This window comes from Typha angustifolia, chromosome 10 (genome assembly GCF_048772165.1).
Source record: "Typha angustifolia cultivar Huaian chromosome 10, ASM4877216v1, whole genome shotgun sequence".
Classification (NCBI taxonomy): Eukaryota; Viridiplantae; Streptophyta; class Magnoliopsida; order Poales; family Typhaceae; genus Typha; species Typha angustifolia.
In genome coordinates, this window is record NC_133248.1 from 7072825 (window position 1) to 7094781 (window position 21957).

At 34.5% G+C, this 21957-nt stretch overlaps 1 protein-coding gene across 7 annotated transcripts; it reads right to left on the reverse strand.

Annotated features, from left to right (window-relative positions):
• Positions 1 to 279: 279 nt before the first annotated feature.
• Positions 280 to 15026, reverse strand: LOC140768796 (CMP-sialic acid transporter 4-like). 7 transcript variants are annotated; one of them, XR_012105803.1, is made up of 16 exons: positions 14586 to 15026; positions 13942 to 14178; positions 13384 to 13500; positions 12380 to 12436; positions 10319 to 10396; positions 10071 to 10115; positions 8391 to 8450; positions 7970 to 8092; positions 6985 to 7062; positions 6743 to 6812; positions 4299 to 4406; positions 4055 to 4188; positions 3900 to 3976; positions 2705 to 2753; positions 2443 to 2615; positions 280 to 562 (listed from the first exon to the last, which is right to left on the reverse strand). XR_012105803.1 is itself a non-coding variant. In XM_073109213.1 (16 exons), exons 2-15 carry the CDS (start codon positions 14092 to 14094, stop codon positions 2565 to 2567), a joined length of 1200 nt encoding a protein of 399 aa, XP_072965314.1. In that variant the 5' UTR covers positions 14095 to 14143; positions 14629 to 15023; the 3' UTR covers positions 280 to 562; positions 2553 to 2564. The 7 variants fall into 7 exon arrangements, 6 of the variants coding, with proteins under 6 accessions (XP_072965314.1, XP_072965315.1, XP_072965313.1 ...); XM_073109213.1 differs by having other exon boundaries at positions 2553 to 2615; positions 13942 to 14143; positions 14629 to 15023; XM_073109214.1 differs by having other exon boundaries at positions 2553 to 2615; positions 13942 to 14163; positions 14629 to 15023.
• Between the last annotated feature and the right edge of the window lie 6931 nt (positions 15027 to 21957).

The following is a 21957-nucleotide window of genomic DNA, read 5'->3' on the forward strand; positions in this document are numbered from 1 at the left end:
AAAGTTGGGATCTAAATATGATCAGATATATTCACTACACCTATAGCATAACAGCCCTAGTTCTAACATCATTCCATGGCTTTGAAACAACGATTATTAAGAACAAAAAGAACTAGAAACTTATATGACTTAACTGCAGAATTCCGATGCCATATATTATTTGTGCCTCCAATTTTTCCAAAGAGAGCTGGATAAAAGCTAGTCAAAATGCATTAATGTGATAATTTTTTATAAAAGAAACTGGGGTTAGGAACTTGTAGTATAGATCAACTGTAAAACTAACAAATGAAGAGTTCTGTATTCTCATATATGAACAGCCTTGTCAACTGTGCTGAAATTTGTGTACATCCTGCTGCATATTTGGTAACTCATTCTCCAACCCTGTTACTGCATGGCTACAGCATAATGACATAGCTTGAAACTTTGGGTCTATATACAAAACTTTGGGTCAAATGCATATAGATATACTTCTCTCTTTTGTTTGCAACGAGCTTTTTATTCCTTAGTTACAACTGCCTAATCTTTGTATCATGCCGGTCAAAGAATATCATTTTAAAATCTCCTGCGACAAGAAAACATCCTTGTGTAAGTATTAAAATAGAAAGATCAAAAAGTAAGGAGATAATTATGAGAAACAAAAATGTTCCTGCAAAAGAGAAAAAAAAGACAAAGGTAGCCAATGGTGAAGGCATTAAACATACAATCCAGAAAAGAACAGAAAAGATATATGATGTCTTCCAGGTTATAAACTAGAATTAACCACACCCTTCCCCATCCACATGGCCTGGTTTCATACATAACAATGCTGGGGAAAGCCCTCATGATCTATGGGTTGTCAAGCCAACCGTTAGTGCATCTCCGACTGCATATACGGTCTAGCAATAAAATTACTAGAAAAGGTGTATTATATACAATTTATGTAGAGAATATATCCTAAATATGTTATAATCATATAATATGTGGTATAATATAAGCTCTTCAATCCATTGAAGGTGTTGACACTTAATTACTTATAATCATTTGGTTACTCAAGTAAACCGACAACTAAATATTTCCAACAAAATGTAATAAATGTTGACTATCACTAGGAAAACATTAATCACCAAAATACTTACTAAAACATGATACAAATTGACACATTCATATGCAGTGCATCTATGGTCGATACGCAGTATATGCGAGTCTACATGTGGTGCATATGCTGGTACATATTCAAATGCATGTAGACCACATGAGGTCAGGCCGCATACAAGTACGGAATGATGAATAAACAGGGCAGTTTACCCACTGCCACTGCCCAAGTGGTCGCATATGCCACCTATGCAGGTGCCTTTTGAAACAATGGAAACTATTAATTCTCAAAATAATTTCCTAAAGATCTGGGATTACCGGTAATTGCCACTTCCAATAGATTCTTTATTAGTAGTATCTGAATCTAATTCTAAAGATACAACAAGAAGGATCCTCTTCCTCCTTAAGGCCACAATTCTACATCAACAGCAAACTACAGTTGATTAAAGTTAAGTCCCAACTCAGAAAGGTGCCTTCTCTCTTCTTAAGGTGATTAAAGTTAAGTCCCAACTCAGAAAGGTGCCTTCTCTCTTCTTAAGGACACTAAAAAAAAAAAAAAAAAAAATTTGAGAAGCTAGGTCAGGTGGAATTCAAACTTAGGTCCACCCAACTACAGTTAATGCTTAAGCTATTAGAGTATGGTGGTTTTTATCTTTAATATTCTAATAACAAAAATTTACCCAATGGCTTCCAAAACTCTAGAAATATACTAACAGTATACAAAAAAAATTCTCCTCCTGTATACAACCTAGCTGCTAAATTTTGCAGTTTGCACAATGTACAAGCTAAAGTTTGTCATGTATAGTACTATTTACAATTGAGCAAATGATGTATAATCCACATTATAGGAATAAGATGTTAAACACATTAATTAAACCAGTGTGCAAATCAAGGGCATATGTAATAGCCAAAGCCTCAATATCTTAATAGAGTCGAAAATAAAATTTTCTGATTATGCACAATAAACAAGCCTACTCAAGAAATTGCCATAAAGGAATAAAAAATAACTAACTTTTTAAATGAAAATGTCGTTTAAAATTTAAGCAGGACTCCAATAGGAGACAGTATAAAATGTTAACTACTAATGGAATAGAGATCAAGTTTTGCTAAGAGCTCCGCAACTGATTTATATTCATAACTTAATAAAGTTTAACTCAAATTATCTACACTCAAACAATGTTTTCCGTACAAACTACTTTATTAAAATTGGAATGACTATCTTAAACAGAATAGATTGTCAGATGAAGACAGGTTCCTTTAGCTTTTTTCTGGTACAGATTCCAAAATCCTATGACTTCTTTACCTTAAATCTTGGCAATATATGGTGTTGAGGTGGCTTACTATGGTAGCAGAAAGAGGTAGATTTCAAACCTTGCAAATACAACACATATTTCCCTCATGTCATTTCCGACACCAGAACTTGTGAATTGCATATGCAATAGATGCTCATTTTAGAAATAAGTCAAGAGCCAGATACATGCCTCGATCTAGAATCAGGTAGGAAGAAGCAGTTTTCTTTCATCAGATCCAACACGATGACTAGCCTGAGAAAGAAAAAGGAAAAAAAAAACTTTTATTCAGTAACCAACCAGTTCTTATGTACCCTTAGCCTCAGCAGTAGAAATATCCTTACATCTTCAGTTGCACCAGCACTCATATCAATGAATGATGCTTCCTTCAATCTGTAAAGACAAAAAGTATCCAAGAATATCATGCAGATTTATAGATAGTACATAAACCGTAAATCAGTTGTGTATAAAGTATAAACAGTGACAATAGTATATGTGGAACTCGCATGACAAAGTTTGGCATGCTAGCTGATTTACAGAACATCACAATATCTGTAGATTGACAAGCTTGTTTCTTAATAATGGATTGCAGAGAGTGTAGCAAAGGCAACAAAAATTGACCATAAGCTCAGTTTCAAATAGTTCAACAGCAATTAACTATGAAACGTGGATAAGGGTACGCTACATGTATATAATATGATATGGGTATTGATGCAGCAAACCTTAGAAAATGAGGACATGATACACTAAGGATACATAGTAGTATACAACTATATATTACATGTACAAATATGCATCTACAGATGAAATGTATACATACATACAATGATGGTTTACTTTATTTAGAAAATATTGTGGTACATGTGATAATGTATATGTTATCACATCTCCAACTTATTCATCAACAAGACATACCATTTCAGTCTCTAATCATGAGTTAATTGTGCCATAAAATCCTAATAGAAATCTCCTTAAATTAATTAATATTGCCTTACAAGAATAACATGTAGGATCGACATTTATTACAAATATAACATCTCTTCAACTTAGCTTATATATGAAGCTTCTTGAAGTATCCTCGAAGTAAACAAGAAGTATCCAAGCCATATCTTCCTTCTTATTTCTATCTTAAAAAATCATATACGTAAAGGAAGTATCTGACACATAATTTTAAAGCATACAAGGGAGTATTGTATCTGATACAGATATGGCTAAGCTATACAATTATCCCTGCTTCGTAATCATAGACAATTAATTTTAGTGGAGTTACAGTATAACTATGTTAAATCGACATGCAAGCATGAAGGTCTGAGGGAGCATCGTATTTGATAGAGACATGTCTAAGTTATGCAATCATCTATGCTTCATAGACATTTTGTTTGTGTAGTTACAGTGAAACTATGTTAAATATGACGGAGAGAACAAAAGTTATTCTTTCTTCTGAATGGTCAGTTACAAAATGGGAGTTTAATTACATCCAAGCAAGCAAAAAATATAGAATCAGGCTAATCAATATTCAAGAACAGAAAAGATAAGAACCTGAGATCTTGAGCATCAATCATCTCAAGTTTACCATCTGGTCCTTCATCTTTGACTTTTGCCAGTGGAGAAAAGAACTGATAAGGAATTCATAGTCAGCGGTGTCTAGTATGTAAAAACTGTTGAATATTAATGCCTTTAAATGTGATAGCTACCTGGTGCATTGATATAAACACTATTGATATTCCTAAGATAAAATTCATAGTCAGAGTATGGCCAAACAGTGCAGCTGATGCTATGCCAGTAAAGATTGTAGCTACTGTTGATGAATACTTCTTCAATATTGTGTCTGCACGAATGTTTGGATTGTTAGCTGTACCAGCAGTTTAATAGCTAAATGAAGTTAAAATTTCTGCAAGAATCAGGAAATTATTTTATTAAGTTTAGCAGCTAGTTTACCTGCATATTTGAAAAAAAATGATGACAATATGCCTTGTGCTGCATTGTTGCATATAAGAAACATCGTAGCCTTTGAGTGGCCTTGAAGTATGTCAAAGCTAATGGGGCCTGAAACATTAAGATGCCGGACCAAATATTTATGAATATAATATGGATGTAAGAGGCATTTGCAAATTGGTCTCTAAATTAGAATGCAACAGGGAAAAAAAAAGCAAAATAAGATGAGCTAATAAGGAGTAGAAATAGTGAGACAGCTCTGAAACTGCCTGTAATAATGTTTGCAAACCTTTACAAATGCAATGGACAACATAAAATACTTTAGCATAGAACAGTTCCAAAACAAGAATTGATCACTCTTCTTCAATTGAAATCAACATTTTCCTCTTATCATTAGCTTTTCAAAGGACAAAGGCATCTCTCAAGAAAAACAGAACACTGCTCATTAAATATAGATCTCAAACATTTTAATTATTTTGATGATCCAAATTACTCCAGTGATTCCTGCAAAAATCAACTCTCGAGGTCTGAAGCTATCCTTTGACGTTCCACCTTCATACTATTTCAAGATCTCCAATCTCTTTTCAGCCTTTCTTTATTTCAGGGAAAAAATGCTCCCGCATACTAGGTGAATCAAGAGTCTAACAAATAGACAGCCACACCTGCCTGACACAAGCTAGTAGATTGACGAGACAATTTATTGTTTGGAGCTTGACATTATAGGAATGTCTGCACACATATTCTCTAAAATTAATTTATGCCTGCCTTCTCAAAACTTACCAATATTTTCTTTTGTTAGCTTTCTTTAGATACAAGTCATTTCCCCAATTTTGTATACTAAGCAAGTCAAAAGCATAAACCATCACCCCATAATTATTCCTGGTTAGCAAGTCAAAGTGTCAACAGCTTGCAATTCCCTTTGTCCAGATTCTTATCATATATAGTTGGATAACCAAGAAATATCAATGTAAAAAGTGACCCTTAATCTTCATTTCAGGAATTACAATATAAATAGGTCCTCCTGGGAGAGGTGTCCGTGCTTCATTGAATACCAATAACATTCATAAGTGTTGCAATGAAATATTGAATATTGGTCTCACCAACATAAGGAAAGTAATCATAAAAGCATGAAGATGGATTATGTTGAACTATAAATATGATCATTATAGAGTACATTATGTTCTGCGTAAGAATTTTTATTTTTACTTGTTTGAAGAAAAGTCCACAAGCGCTATTTCATCATGAATTCATTTAACTACAGAAAAGAATCAGGAATTAAATATTCATAAGTGAAACTTCCCAGATATTTGAACAGCTAAAAACTAAAATTAAACATATCTACTGGTAACATGTTACTGAATAAAGTCAAGAACATGGATCAAACTACTGTCCACGGCAGTGTCATTAAAGGAGTATAAAGCTTATGGTTACTGGTGCAGCGGATGCAAAGCTTCTACACTAGTCAGTGTCAGATTTTAAGACAATTTTGTTCTCATTCAGTTCAAGGTGGAGAAATTAAGCATGATGTCACTACCTACTCAACATAAAAATCTCTAGAAGCTAAATTAATGGTTAAAATTGTAGTAACTTGGATGCTTGTGAAAGCAAAGTGCACCCTTAGCCAAGGATTGCCATGCAAAAGGCATGGGGCATGCCGGTCTTGGCTCGGCACATCGACACGTCACATATTGCGGCATGTGCCATGCCAAACCTATATGTCATTAGCATGTTGCATAGCTAAATATTTTCAAAAAATGCTATTTAAATCTTTTTAAGACCTTAAAACATGTTTTAAGGACCAAACTGAAGTTGTATAGCATTAGATATTGATTTAATACATACAATTTCTCATAGTAATCAGTTTAGCTTTCCTAATTTTCTTTAGAGTTTCTCAGGAAAACTTACATTTTCCTTTGATTTCTGAAATTTAAATTGTCATTTACATAGATAAAACAACAAAAGGTAAAACTGAAAGGGTAGAAAAGGGAATAAAAAAGACACCAAATCTAATCCAATTGAAGTAAGATATGTTCAATACCCAGTGGTACAAGTTGACATGGGGTCAGCATGAGTGAGCAGAAGAGGGCATCAAGATACTTCCCCCCATATCATTGCCAGTAATTCACTGGCACAACATGTATATTGACCCATACCGACCAGCCTAGCAATCCATGACTCCTACATTCTTTTCATTGTATTATAGCAAGAGTAAGCTGATTCTAAATGACAAGTTGGTCATAGTGAGACAAAGCAGTGACCTAAAGTCACATAATTCTAAGTTATTTCTTAAATAGATTTCTTGCATATCGACATAAAGTCATGAATACTGGAAAAAGTAATGCTTTAAACTGAATAAAAAAAAATCAATAATAGGATAAAATATTGCACAGGCTGCAAGAAATGGTAATTTAAGTTACAGCAATATTTAAGCATCCTTGCTGAATTACCTTTGATGATAGCAGTTACAATGATGGCAAGAAAATTAAATATAGCACCATAGCCATACAAAAATAAATTCTGCAAACAAAACATCAATGTTAATGTTAAATGACACCTAAAACAAAGTAGATGACAGAATAATCAACAAGACTTGCAGATCAAATCACACAGAGAGAATGTTGTTGCATGCACAATATTGGAGGGTAGCAATGAAATGCTCTAGTCTAAATACAACATGTAGAAGAGTTACCTGAAGATATATGCTTGTATCAAATTGGCTTTTCAAAGCATACTCATTGAAAACTGAGGCCAATGAAGGAATGGTTACCTGACATATTTTTATCACCAATAGAAAATCTGTGCAATGAGATACAGGATAAAAGATAAAGAACTACTTATTTGCAAATTCATACAGCTTTAATGAGCTATTATACTGAGTGAGTAAACTCGATAAGTAATTGTGCAACGCATCAAAAATACTTTAAATTTATAAACTTTATACTTCTTATAGCAAGAATAAAAGAGAAAACAGAACTGGTCCATCAAAGATGTGGAAGTTTCAGGAAAGCACTTCATTCTTAGATTTGATTTATACTTCTATTAGTTGTTTCTTAAAATATGAGTATTATTTTCCAAAACATCTTCAAAAAAAATTGATCATAAAGAATAAGGCAAACAAATAATGAGGCTTCCACTGAGTCCCACCAAGGTGGGGTCTGAGAAGGAAAGATGTAGGTAATCTTATCCTTGTTACTAAAGAGGTTCTTTCCATGACATAAACCCATGACCTCTTGAATGGAATTGACATACCTTATCATCACAAAATTTTAGTCATAGAATAACATAAATGTTTTGAAGACTGAAAAGGTTTCAAATGATTCTGATTACAAAGATTATTACTACCAAGCCATCCCATGTTCTATTTAGTGTTATTAAGAAAGTGGAGAGCTAAAATAGACATCAAATTATGAATATTTCCTAGTTATCTCCAAATTGAGAAGTAAGCCTAAAAGAAACAGATCCCTGAACTTCCAACAATAAATCTCAATATCATTTTGTTAAGCTCCATAGTGCTGATGGCATTGCAATCACCAAATAGTATACGGGAAATAACAATATTTGTATAGACTAAGTATAAACTTCTATGAGAAAAAAAAAAACAAAAAAGTCAATTTTCAAAACCTGAAAATCTTGTATGAATGGCAACAGTACCTTTATTAGATGGTATGACTTACAAAAATTAATGTACATAAGTAGGCACCCGTTTCTACAGGAAGACCAAGTGCAGTTGTACCCTCAGGCAGCGATTTTAGCTGATTAACACTGATTCCAATAAGCAAAAGAGCAAGGGCCTCCCACTATGCAATAAGAAAAAGAGGGAGAATTTCACATATCAGTAACTTAAATGAACTGATGAATACGTTAAGGGCAGAGAGAGAGAGATTATTCTTTGGTTCTACAGGGAGAAAATAGAATACTAAATTATTAATTACTAATCATGATTTCCAAGCCGCTAAAGTAGCTATAATGATAAATCCTGTCAGTGAAAGTAATCAGTGGACAGTAAGTTCAACTTTCCTTCCATATGTTTCACCATATGAAATTCAAATAGTCAAATAACATGGCCCATATTTTTTTCTCAAAGCTGGAACTTGCCTGAATTACTGAGAAGCGCCTTCTCATGATAAACTTTAAAAGGATGGCAATGATCAAAACCTACAATAGAATCAAGAAGTACTGTCAGCACTAAATTCATGTATATTCAACGCAACATACAAAGGAACAGCAAAATAATAACGAAAGTCCAATGAGAACAATTTCAAGACAAAGCTTATAGCAAAACTAAGCAGATGATAAAAATAACAATCACAGCTCAATATAAGTTCTATATAATTAACTACAGATGAATAATTTGAGGAGAATAAACTTTCCAAATATTAAGGTCATGATAACACATTTTTCCTCAAATTCTGATGGGAAAACGAGTTTGAGAAAGTGGTAAAATTAGTGAACCTCAGAAGACAGTAGCCATGAGGATTGAGGACTGTTGATCTCATTTGTTATATGGAAAGCCGAAAACGAGGTAATTCACCTGAAATGTTGAGTTTAGTTATATGAACTCAACATTGATTTGTTCAATTACTTTAAAGAATGATGCAACTCGGACATCAACATCTTGCAAACTCTTATACAGAGACATTTCTGCATATAAGAAAAGTGCAGTTCAGACTTCAGATACTACCAACCAAGATTCCGAATCTTGGCATCAGGATCAGAATCGACCGTTAAAAAAAAAACGATATGTATCAATTGACTGTATCAGTCGTATCAATCGGTTGTATCAGTCTTATCAGCCGCCCATATCGGATCGGACTATTTTTAATTACGTAAGATTTTAAATATTATTTAAAATGCAGAAAAATTTCTAAAAATAATAGAAAAATAAGAAATAAAAAATAATCACATATGAATTTTAAAAATAAAACAAAGCTCACTCAAAACTATAATGAATTTATATTCGTAAATTATTACTGCAGAACAACATGAAGAGAAAGATCTCTCTTCGCTCTTGTTATATAGTAGTAAGAAAAGAGAAGTTAAAAAAGTGAGAAAGAAAAAAAAATGAGAAAAAAATTTCATCCGAGTTTACTAAAGTGGGGACTAGCTAGAGGGCTCACCAGAACGGTCACCAAATGGACTCAGTGAAATATGAGAGTTAGAAGAGAGTGTGTGTGAGAGATTGAGAGTAAAAACTAAAAATTTGAAGATAAAGCAGTTGATGAAATCAATTATTAATGTCTCCTAGATTAGATATATTTTAAATTTGACCTAAATTTTAAAAAAAATTAATTTCAGCCGATATTGTTGTTTTCAACGAATATGGTCGAGTTTTGACGGATTCGGCTGATACGACCGAGACGAATCGCTCGAAACTAGGTGAAACCGGTCTTGACAGGATCGATTATGGCCGATCCCGATCTGGATCAGCCAATCTGATTCGAGATCAGCCGATTTTGAGATCCATGCTACTAACAAGAATAGAGTTCAATAAGATAAAAGCAGCTACATGTCAGTAAAGATCCACCAACAACACTAGCATGAAAGCACCGAAATCATGTGGCATCCAAGTTTTTGCATGTTAAAATAGACAAATCTTTAAGGAGAAGAAGAATGTAGAAAAATTTATGGAAAATTCAGGCAGATTGAGTATTTCTCAATGTAAATTCAAAAGTAAATCCTTTCAACAAGAACTAGACTGGAAATTAAACTGTGATTTACTGTGAAAATTGTCACGGAAACAAAGCAAGTCAGTTGTAAGTCCAAAAAAGTCAGTACCTTCAGGTTGCTCAGCATTTTCACGGTTGCAGGATTGAAGTATAACTGCATGGAATGTAGGCACAACAATCAGAGAATATATACAAAATTGAAAATTCAATTCAGTATTACTCAAATGGCTAATACGTAAGATTTAAGAGATTAGCATGAATGATCACACAAATTGCTCAACCTATATCTTTAAGAGAAGAAGATGTGAAGACTGTACGTACTTCACCACTTTTTAGAATCTTATACATGCTACATACCTGCATGATAAATTTTAAGTAGTTGTTGATGGCATAAAGAAGAGCAGGAACAGCCAGAAGAACATTATTGTGAGCTTCCTGCAGAATCAGAAAGTGTACCAGGAGATAAAATGATGGCACCTACTTGTAGAATAAAAGTGCAGATGATTCTCAAGTTTCAGGAAGACTTTAATATGCCATGATATTAAACAGAGAAATATTACAATTACCATAAGTAACTGCAAGCAGATTAAACTTTGGAAGTCGAAACATCCTTAGCAGTTCAAATCAGCTATTAGATTTTGAACGTGTGGGAGATTGCAAGTAAACAGAGTAGCAGAATTTACAACTAGGATATTCTAAAATATATATATCATATAAGTACCAGAATAAAAGAATATTAAATCAGCCCAAGAGCTTTAATTAAGGTAGTTGTGGAATTCAGCAGCATTAGACATTACAAACTAACAAATGTTTTAAAATCCAATGAGTGCTTTGACAAAGAATCCAATAATAGATAGTAGATAGAAGTATAAAACACAATGATTCGGAAAATCAATGGGAATTTTGATCATTTCTCTTTCTCAATCATCAATCGTAATAATCCAAATTCAGCAAAAGAACCTCTGTAATCATGAATTGCTGAAACAAGGAGAGGGCAGGAAAAGGGTAAAGGATAGAAGGAGAAAGTTTTACTTCTCATCTTTATGCCTCCAGTTAGTGCAGGTTCTAGGAACCAGTAAGATATAATATAGCCTTGCAAGTGACTGAAGAAATTGCTTTTATGACTCAAACTCATGTTCCTTAGAACATATTGAAAAGCTTAACCGGCACAACAAGTGATGCCCCTTAGACATCATCTAAAACGTCAGAAGAGAAGATCATCACAATAGAAAGTTCTCAAAAGCCAAAAGTCTGCAAGTCTGCTTAAGGGGTAAAGATCTAAAAGATGTATCAGAGTAATTCCAGAATTATTATACCTAGACCCAGTTTCTTTTTCCTTAGACATGAAATTTGCCTCCAGACTAATATACTGCCACCTAAGGAGAGATTAATACTAGTTTGCCACAACCAACAAAATCTGAAAGAGCTGTACTAAAATATTATACAGAAAACCAGTAATGGACATGCTGATAAGGGCATGACGCTCGGGCATAGCCCCGCGCTGACTCGTGTCACTCTGCATGGTTTTTCTTTTAAAAGAAAAGCTAATTTGGGTGTACAAATGATGAATCTAGCATTTTGGTGCTAAATCTATAAAAAAGTACTCTTTAAAATATAGGAATTAAAGGAAAACTTTGATTTACCCCAAATTAAAAAAAATCAAAATTAATATGTCAAATTCATTCAAACTAAATCAAAATTAGTGTAGGAGTATATTAGATAAACTCCATATGAATTGACTTGAGCCCAAAATCTTCAGTATAACTAGATTTCTCCCAAATTTAAAAAAATCCAAAATTCATATGTCAAATTTATTCAATTTGGGTGAAAATTGATATAGCAACATGTTATATTGACTACATTCAACTAGGTTTTGGTTTTAACTATTAAACTACTTTCAATTAATGAATGTACTCAATCATATTATGTGTTGAATTATATATCTACTTAATTATTTTGATATATTAATAAAATAAGTCATTTACAACATTATCTAAGGATAAAAGACTCTAATATAGGCTTTAATATATATATCTATTCAAACCAAAAATTATGGATTGCCATGCTGCAGACTTCAAAAACATCTAATAATACCTTAAAAATTTTATTAGAAGTACACCAAAGGTGTGCTGATGGCGTGTGCAAGAGTATGCCACTAGTACATAGAGGCGTGTGGGGGGGGTGCCGACCGATTGTAGAGAACAATAAAATCTCTAAAGAAGTTGGATGAAGCCATGAAACAAGCTGATAATATACTACCCAATGGAATAAAGAGACAAAGTTTATCATTTTGAATTAGAGATACAAGGTTGTCGGGTGTAGCCTCAACCGAAACTAGTCTTGAAATCTAGAAAGAAACAACTTAAAAAAGTAGTGACCATGAATACTATAAATAGTCCAGCATAGAGCATCTTTTACCTGAAGGAATGTAGAAATCGATAGAAGAGGTTTCTCTCCCACTTTTTGCCGCCTAGCCTGCCAATCCGAGTGGGTGGGCTCAAAATGACTAATTCGTAGTAGTCATTAAATATGATTGAAATAACTCACAACAAATAATTACACGATTAATTACTCGGGGTGTGTAGTGGTCATGGTCAAAGTACAATCGGCATTGTTTAATGTGCTTGCAAGTGCAGAACTAGCATTGAAAGCATGAATTGCGAGTAGTATCAACTAGACAATGACACAGGGTCAAAGAATCTAAATGTGGAACATTAAGGCAAGGAGACAATTCTCAAACATGTATAAAGCTATGCTACGGAACCACCAGGAACCACCAATTACCTAGTTCGCACTTATATTTAGGTGACCATCAAATTCTTGGTTAAGAAAATATTGACCATTTGCATACATTAATTTAGTCAGCACAAAGTTACAAGATGAGATATTGAACAGATGAGGATGAGGTTGTTCCGACATATTTTACAGAGATATGGGCTTAGGCTCTTCTTTATATAGTAAAAATCCTTCATTTTTTGAGTTTTGATAGTTATTTTCACTCTTTGGAGAGTAGCTTTAGAGTAGTAAGTTGATGTATGTAATGCTTAATCATACCAAATTCTTCTAAAATTCCATATGTCCATCTTATAAACTTGTAATAACTTAAGTTAGCTGCTACTATTTTTTGAACCACAATATGTTTGTCCAAAAAAAGTCCCAGGTACTTGAGAATTTAAACTTCCTTTGCAGTAGAAATCAGCCAAATCACAAAAAACTGCCAACACTTTCTAAGGAGTGTCATTGACATGAGAATTGAAATAAAAGGCCAAGTTTTCCCACATCATTTTTGTTAAACCAAATGAATTAGTTAAATGCAATCAGATTCAGTATCTTCTATCTAGCATCCAAAGTTGGCTAGTGAAAGTATATTTAATCAGTAAACAAGGAGCAAAAGAAAGCAAATGAAGTATGATTTAACAGACCTGCAATAGTAGCATGATAATGGCAAAGATAACCTTTGTAACCTCAGTCAAAAAGTTCACGCTGATGGGACTAAATTTAAATCTTCCATCCACCTTAGACATGTACACTAAAATGGGCTGCAAGAAAATAGAAAATCCTGTTAAACTGCTGAACTGTCAGCTTTTTGCTACAAGAAACAATTATCCTTGTTACTGATATAAAATTTAAGTTCACAAACAGAGCCATATTCTCATATATATATTATCTTAATCCAGTGGCAGGTTAATACTCCACCAACTGAACCTGTCCAGTATGTAATAACAACAATTTTGCCAACTCAAATTTCTTTCCAGTAACAAGTACGAGTTTAATTTTTTGGCACACAGAGGAAGTTGTTTGCATGCATTTAGTATGAGAAATTTGGTTTTCACAGGGCTTGGTTCTAAATGTTAATGTCTGTAACTAACATTTCTAATTGGCTTACTTTAGCTTTATATATGTCTAAGATTTCCATCACTTCCTTTCAAGTGCATTCCTTTCATATCAACAACTCAAGATAAAAATAATGGCTAAGTTACCTGAAGTCCAACCAACATGCAATCACCAACAACAAGGAGAATTTTAAGAGCATGGTGCTTTGAGGACTTGCTTCTATTGCTATGATATGCCTTCGATACTGCTGCGGTCATTGGAGGGAGCAATTTAGAATGGCAAACGTTGCATTCTATCATCCCGTTCTTCAGAATCTCATGCGTTTCACCAAAAAAATCACCACCAGACCTAACAAATCCCTTGTGGCACTCAAAAACAAGTAGCTGAAAAACCAATTATAATAAATCATAGAGGCATCCAATGCATGCACAGTCAGAACCAAAGCTAAAGGAATTCAACACAAAAATGCAACTGATGTAGTCCAAATGGCGTCCGATAACTAACTAATAGTCTCATGCAAATGGCATAGTCCACTCATAACAACCATCGAAAAGCACCTTCCACGTGATAATGCATTATCCCAACAGGTTTAGTACCATCCGCCCCAAATATTAATGCATGAAACACCCAAATCAGGTACTAAGACTACCAAATGCTCCTTATTATATAAAAAATCGGATTCTATTTACATAAAGACAAACCAAACCCCACATATATGAATTAAATCCAACACCATCACCAAGAAGAGAAATAGCAAGCAGGAAAACACCAAATTGAACAGAAAACTAACCAAGATCAATAATCGACGCCATCGATCTCGCCAAAAAACTAACCTAAGTGAATGCCACAATCAAAACCCCCCCGGGGGTTTTCCTCTCGATCACAAACGAAGAGTTCAACCAGGAACCGAAGGTCCTCGGAGCCGCGAGATGAGAATTGAGGCCAAATAATGCACACAAAAAGGAAAATTCGAAGGGAATATCCTAGAAAGAGAAGGACTCAAATAGAAAAAGGAGACCCGGCCTTCTTCTCGTTTCCTAGTATACAAAAATATTATAAGTGTTCCGTAAGCTCCTCGCTTCATTCCCGTCTCGGGACGACGGGAGAAGTGGAATTCTCGATAATGCCCTCCAACTCTACCCTTATCGTGCCCTCTGCGGAGCGGAAAAAGATGGCTAGCGGATGGGCACTTTCGGTATTTGAGCTGCGCTGGGGTCGGATAAGTAGTGGAATAGCGGGCGGAATAAGGTGGGATTCTGGTAGATAATATTGTGTGCTCTTGTAACGGATTGGACTTAGTAGTGGAACAATGATTAAGACTTACTTCATTAAAGGGGTTTCTTCTTTACTAATACGCGACGAATATAATAAAAGGGGGTACTTGGAAATTGGATTCATGAACAAGAGATCTATACCACTTTGGGAGAATGGTAACAAATTATACTCGATTGAAAATAATTTTGTTTAAGATTTGCACTTTAGATTTTTCGGATCCAAGGAAGTTAGCCTTCTGTCTATGGTTATGCGTAAGCATTAAGTTGTTGTCATTGTGACCCACTACCAACCAATGGATTAAATGGGGCCCTCACTGGGTCAACCAAATAACCAATATATGATATACCTGCAGAGTTTATTTTAGGTGTGAATATACTGAGTGCAATGCATAGATGAGAGGAATTGGCTGTAGCAATGGAATCCAACTGACAAATTTTATTTTAGATGTTACTTCCCTTAAGGGGTACAATCACTTTGATTTATTCTATCTGTCCTTTTTTTATAGTCTTCATGTGTTGGTGAGGAAGAGGATAGATAAATTGAGAAGCAGTTTTTTGTGAGGTGCTAGTGATGATATGAAAGGTTATTAGCAGAATGTGGATTATCAACATTGAGGAGGTGAATATTGCTTTATTATTAAATTGGTGATATGGGTTGCTGAATTCTAAAACCAACTTGGGGCAAATATAAAAATACAAAATTCGAGTGACATAATTTTTAGCTCCTTCCGATGAATTAGCAATATTGATCAACTCTATTCAAAACTAACATAAAAGGAATTTTTAGGTTATTGGTATCAGGTGGACAGTCAATATGACAAATGGGACCCAGCATAGAGTAGAATACTCTAAAGTGGTGTCTTTTCCTCTAGCTCTATTAGGGTTTTCCCCTCTCCTATTTTTCTTTTTCTTTTCCCCTCTTTCGACTCATCTTCTCCTCTAATTGCCCTCCTCCCTCTCCTTTCCTCCTCTTTGCCTTGCTGTCATCCCTCTTATTTCTTGTTTTATACGTCATGGCAGCTACGAACGAGGAGCTATTGAAGAGATTCTCTGAGTCTAAACACCAGCAACCATACCATTAATCTAAAGACCTACCTTCTGGGGAAGCTTATTATTGATTATCCCTTCAATGTGAGAGGTTTTAGGAATAACTTCGTAAAAGCCTAGAGAACTAAAGATACTTTAAAGTTTACTAAAGCCAATAAAAACACCTTTTTTTTCTAGAGTTTGAGTTGGCCACTGATAATGGAGGATTTTGTATGATTCCCGTTGGTCTTTCAACAGTGACATTTTTCTCTTTGCCTCATTCACTCCAAATCCTGCTATTGATAAATAGAGCTTTATCCATTACAAGTTTTCGGTGCAATTCTATGGCTTGTCAAGCAAATGGCATAAGACCTCTTGTTAGTGCTTTATTGGTTACTTTGCTAGATGGTAGTAACCAAGAAGTGCAAGTCATGTTTGAGAGGTTGCCAAGGCATTGCTCCTTCTGCAGAAGGATTAGTTACGAATTTGAAAAGTATGTGGAGAGAATTGAGTTGGAAAGTGAAAGTTGAAAGTTGCTATCCTTTTTGCATGCACCAAATTTTGTTGGCTAGGCTTTTGCCAAAGGATCTGCCTTCCTCTTCAAAAATGTTCTGCCATGGAGAAGAAAAGATGAACCTACATTCTTTGCTTCATAAGAAAATATCACATCAATTGTTGTTGTGCTGTCACCCCGTTGGAGCTTCAAAGAAGAAAGCTATCCAAGGTTATATGTCTCTTCCATTGCTGACAATTCTCTAGTTAAGCTAGACATGTGTCTCGAAGAAATGCATTCTTTTTTTCTCTCTCGAGCACCCACTAATGAGAAAAGGACAACACTCATCCTAGTTTTGGTGGAGCAAATCGAAGCTTATTAAGAAGACAAAAATCTCACTAGTCCCTCAACCTTCTTACTTAAATGTCGCTTCCTCTTCTATGTACTCCATCTTGGGCATTAAGTGTTGTTCATGCGAAAAGTAATCTCATTTTCCCTCATGTAAAAATTGCACTTAGGCATTTCCATTCCTATCCATTTTATTCCAAAAACCTTCCTTTCCTCCCTATCAAACCACTCCAAGACCTCCTCAAAGTCGGTGTCCAAGTCTAAACCATCTAGTAATCCACAAGCTCCTATCAAAAGAAACACCTATCATTGAAGCCAACACCTCTGCTAAGTGTTATAACCCTTATTTTGTAGAGGATAAAAAGTCTTGTCATCAAAATAGAAAGTCAACTAAGAACCTCCTTCTCAAGGTGGCGGAGAGAGGGGGAGGGGGTGGGGTGGAGGTCCAGTAACAACTCTAAATTTATGCAACATCCTTCTCATTTTCTAGATGGTAGTTCTAAATCTAATATTCGTATTGACTCCCTCTCTCTAAAAGATAGACTCGAGGTTAGCTCTACTGGTCATGCTTCGGGTTTGTGGCTTCTTTGAGATGAAGCTACCAATGTAGAGGTCTTAGAAGCTTCTAATCGCTTCATTTTTGAAAAATTCCTAACATCAACTATTGGACATTTGGATCTTGTGTGTCATCTATGGCGATCCCCATGGTTCAGCTAATGAGCACATTTAGCCCTGCATAGTGTTTTATTTAATGGTACTCCTCTTTATTGTTGGGCGATTTTAGTACATTTTTTCTCTATTGGAAAAAGATTGTGGCAACGGGCCTAACTCTTCTAAATCTCAATCATGGTGGCACCTTACCTTATCTCATATTGCTATCCAACCTACAAGTGTACTTAAGCTTACAAATGCATATTATAATATTTATATATTATAATATAATATTTAATATATGAATATTATATTATTATGTTATTATAATACAATAATTTTCATATATTGTAAAACTTCATATAATATTGTATATTATATAATAACCACCGACGTAAAAAAGATATTTTCCTCCATCAAAACTAATATTTTTTATTACTTTTTTACATCACATCACAAATAATAAATACACTTTTAACCTAGTTTAGAATTAAACATCAAATTACCTTAGCCTAGTTCAACGTACCTAAATTAAGACTAAGAAATATGACCAACTAATCTAGTTCGGAGCTTAGCCTCAAACCAAACAAGGCATAATAGACCAGCTAGATAAGCCTGGTCTAGACATCCTCGAGATCTAGCTCTTCTTCTGATGACTAGAGGGAGTTGGTTGAGCTCCTCTTCTTCGAACCTCTCTCTCGGATGCTATTGAAGGTGGCGTAGAAAAGCGAGCAGGTCCTCCCTCAAGTGAAAGACCCTTGTGCGAAGGTCCCAGAGGAGCATCTAGGGCACTCTTCCTATAGAGAGCTAAGCTTCAAAGATTCGTTCCTAGTATTGAAGACCAGTGCTCTTTTTGTAAAGAAATATTCTCTGGGCTCCTATTTCACAAGAGCTGTCTGATTCTCCTCTATAGATTAGCCCTTAAGCATGAGGGTGGTCACAGTAGGCTTGATGCCTGGAGCATGGCAGTCAATGCTACAGTAACTCCTAAAGCCCTTTACTTACTGGTACCACAGTAGAAGCTATTAAAAAACTATCACTCTTCATCCCTTTTGCACTAAACAAGATCATGGCAGTCAATGCTAATAGCTAGTAGTAAACAAGAATTCATGGTGTCACTCTTCATCATCCCTTTCTGTTTAACAATACGAAATCAAAGAGCATGAACTGCAAAGCAATCAACTTGCAGAAGCTATTAAAAGGTTTTTAATTATGGGTTCTAAAACCTGCAGAAGCTAATAATAATAAAAAATAAATACAAAAATCTTGTCTTCCTATTATTTGGTCATCTTCTTCACTGGTAACTCTTCCTCCTATTTTTCACTACAATTAGTTTTCTCAATCAAAATGAAGAGATCGAACAGGACTAGAGAGATAAGTGCTAGTTCGTAGAATAATTATATGCAAAAGCCAATTACCATGACAACAAATTGAGCAAAATTTAGGTGTAAAATTGACCAACTCAGTAGAAGAAACCAGCAAGTCTTGAGAAGCAATATGAAATGACAATTTACCAAAAGCTCTCTAAAGCCAAGGACATGTAGGAATCTCCAGTTCTTTTTCATCCATTAACATGCTAAAAGTGAAATAAATGCCTTTGCACATAATAATTTAGAAATGGGAGTTTTATATATTCAAGGGAAAAGAAAGAATAGCAAAACAGTGAACGGGAACACAAGCAATCATGTAGTAGTGAGAAGTTCAAACTGGATGCTAGAAACAATTTACAAGCCTGGCAGTAGATTAAGCCCAGAACAAGCTTAGATTGAAATTAATTTCAAGCCTGACTCGTGATCAAGTTTGAATTAAAATAATTTTAATTCGAGCCAATTTTGAGCTTATTTCAAACTCGAGCCAATCTCGAGCTTAAACAAGCTACTTAATTAACAATTTTAAACTTTATCAATTCAAGCTATTTTTGAATTTGATCAAGCTTGAATTGATTTAGACTTAAATTAAGTTTGAAATAAAATTTAATTCAATTAAAAAAAATATAAGTATTACTAAAATATAAATTATAAATAATGAAGATAATTGTGTTAGAAAACTATAAGCAACCAATATATATATAAGAGTTCCTTATATGGCAATAAGATCATCAATGACGAGCTATATCTCCTGGTACTACGTTACTACATGCATCTCTATTTTGTCTGTAAAATATTTGAGAGATACTCTTCTAAATTGACTTTACCTAATTGGCCATAAAGATCAGCAGCTACTTAGAATTTTTAAGCAGCTAATCACTGATCATAGGTACTTTTCAAGGGATTGTTCTGTACTTCTTTAAAGTTTGTTCATTGTTCCTTCTCATCCTCTTTGCAATTAATAGCAGCACTCTTGCACTAAGGACTATCAATTGTTCCCCTTCAAGTCCTGGCAGTGAATCATGAAAATCCCTACAATATAACTCTTGATAGGTCATTTCAAAAGAATCATCATCCGCAGTCTTCAACTAAAGATCATTTGATGCCAATGAGATGGTGCTCAAACAATTTCTGAAATTTATGTTAGATAAGTACACCCATATTCAAATTCCAACAACACCGGTTAATCAAGAACACCAGTAAGTTCTCACTACTCTCAAAAACAACTAAAGATCCTCTAACATACTGGGACACTTCCATAAGCTTGATTTGCAGTTCAGTCTATTTGATTTTCTGTGAAATGTAAGCATATTTTTTAGGTCTTGACTGCTCCATTTCACAATGGTGCTACAGCATATATATTTGTACAGAACAAACATATATCCACATTAAACCAATCCTAACAAAATTTTCCCATCAGTATTCCTCCATATGAGAAATGGATAAGCTCATAGAGTGGCCAATATCCTTATCCATGATTTGTCAGAGCGACCACTAGGTTAGCTCGGTGTTAAATGTGAGGGTGGAGGAGAGTGTATGTTAGATAGAAAATAAAAGCTAAAAACCTAGTCGAAAAATCCATTTCGACTAGTTTTGACTGAGATTCATGATGAAAACAGAGAAAAATAGTTTCAACCATATTAATTGATAAAAACAGAGAAGAGTTCCAGCATTGGTGTCGAACAAATCATCACTTATAATTCCTGGTTTTCTAAGGACACTAGCAGGAATGATAACGAGATCCATTCCTGTAAGTGCTGCCCTAGAGCAGGGAAAAGAACATACTCAACACCAGCAGCAATAAAAGCACAACCAATGAAGTCCACTAGAAACTGTCAAACAAATGGCCAGTAAAATTACATTTTTACCCAAAGGGTAAAAGAACATACTCAACACAACTTGTGCCTCCCTCCTCCCCCTGGTTGTGTCCAAGCAAACCTTATTTAAGGCCTGTTTGTTTGAGGTAATTTAGCATGAAATGCCCAAGGAAGCAATTTGATGAAATCTCAAAATAAGCAAGTTCAGATTGCTTTTACAAGTAAAATAGTGTGCCCTATCCCCTAGGCGGAACCTGAACGAGTTAAGAAGTTAGTTCATATGCATAAATAATTATATGCAGAACAATCACTACAACAACAAGAACAGCTACCAAAGTAGAGTTTATTGTACAATCAAAATTGTAGATCTTTAACTGAAAAATGCAGTTTATCTAGCAAAGGAGTACATCATGCAAAAAGAGTAATCAATTATCTAGCGCATAAAGAGTTCCTATCACACAGATCCTGGAACCAAAAAAATTGGCAAAAATCATCAAAAGAATCTCTAAGTAACTGGTGGATTATAGTATGGCTCTAAGAGATTAGTTTTGAGAAATGAAAAAGATAAAAACAAAAAACAAAAAACAAAAAAAACTCTTTAGTGAACAAAAGGGACAACAAAAGATGAATAAGTTGCTTCATTGCTATAGCAGCTCTCCTGAACATCATTTAGGAGTAACACATTTCCTTTGCTCTTGTAGTCCAAATCAACAATGGTAAATAAAGAATTCTTTCATGAAACTGACTTTGAAAGGTAGCAGCGAAATGAGAAAAGATATCTTACTTTTAACTCTGGCAATTCAATAAAACATGCACATCCAACCACCTCTTCTCCAACACGTTCTGCAAAGGAAAACAGTCCTATTATGCAGAGAATGACTTAAGAATAGACAGACTAAAAAACTGGAAAAACCACTTACTGTTGGTCCTCCATAGCTTTTCGGTCCAACATAGCCTATCGGAGATCATACTAGTTCAAATTCCAGCGACACTGTTTAAACTTTCAACTGGGGCACCATTAAGTTCCCACTTCTCTCAAAAACAAAAAAAAAATTGTAATCATTAAAGTTTGATGGAAATCAAGGTGAGGCTTTCATGCTTACTTTCCGCAGCAGTTATTGGTGAGATTTTTTTTTTTGCAATTATATATTTATATCATATATTAGAAGGTGGTGACTATAACATC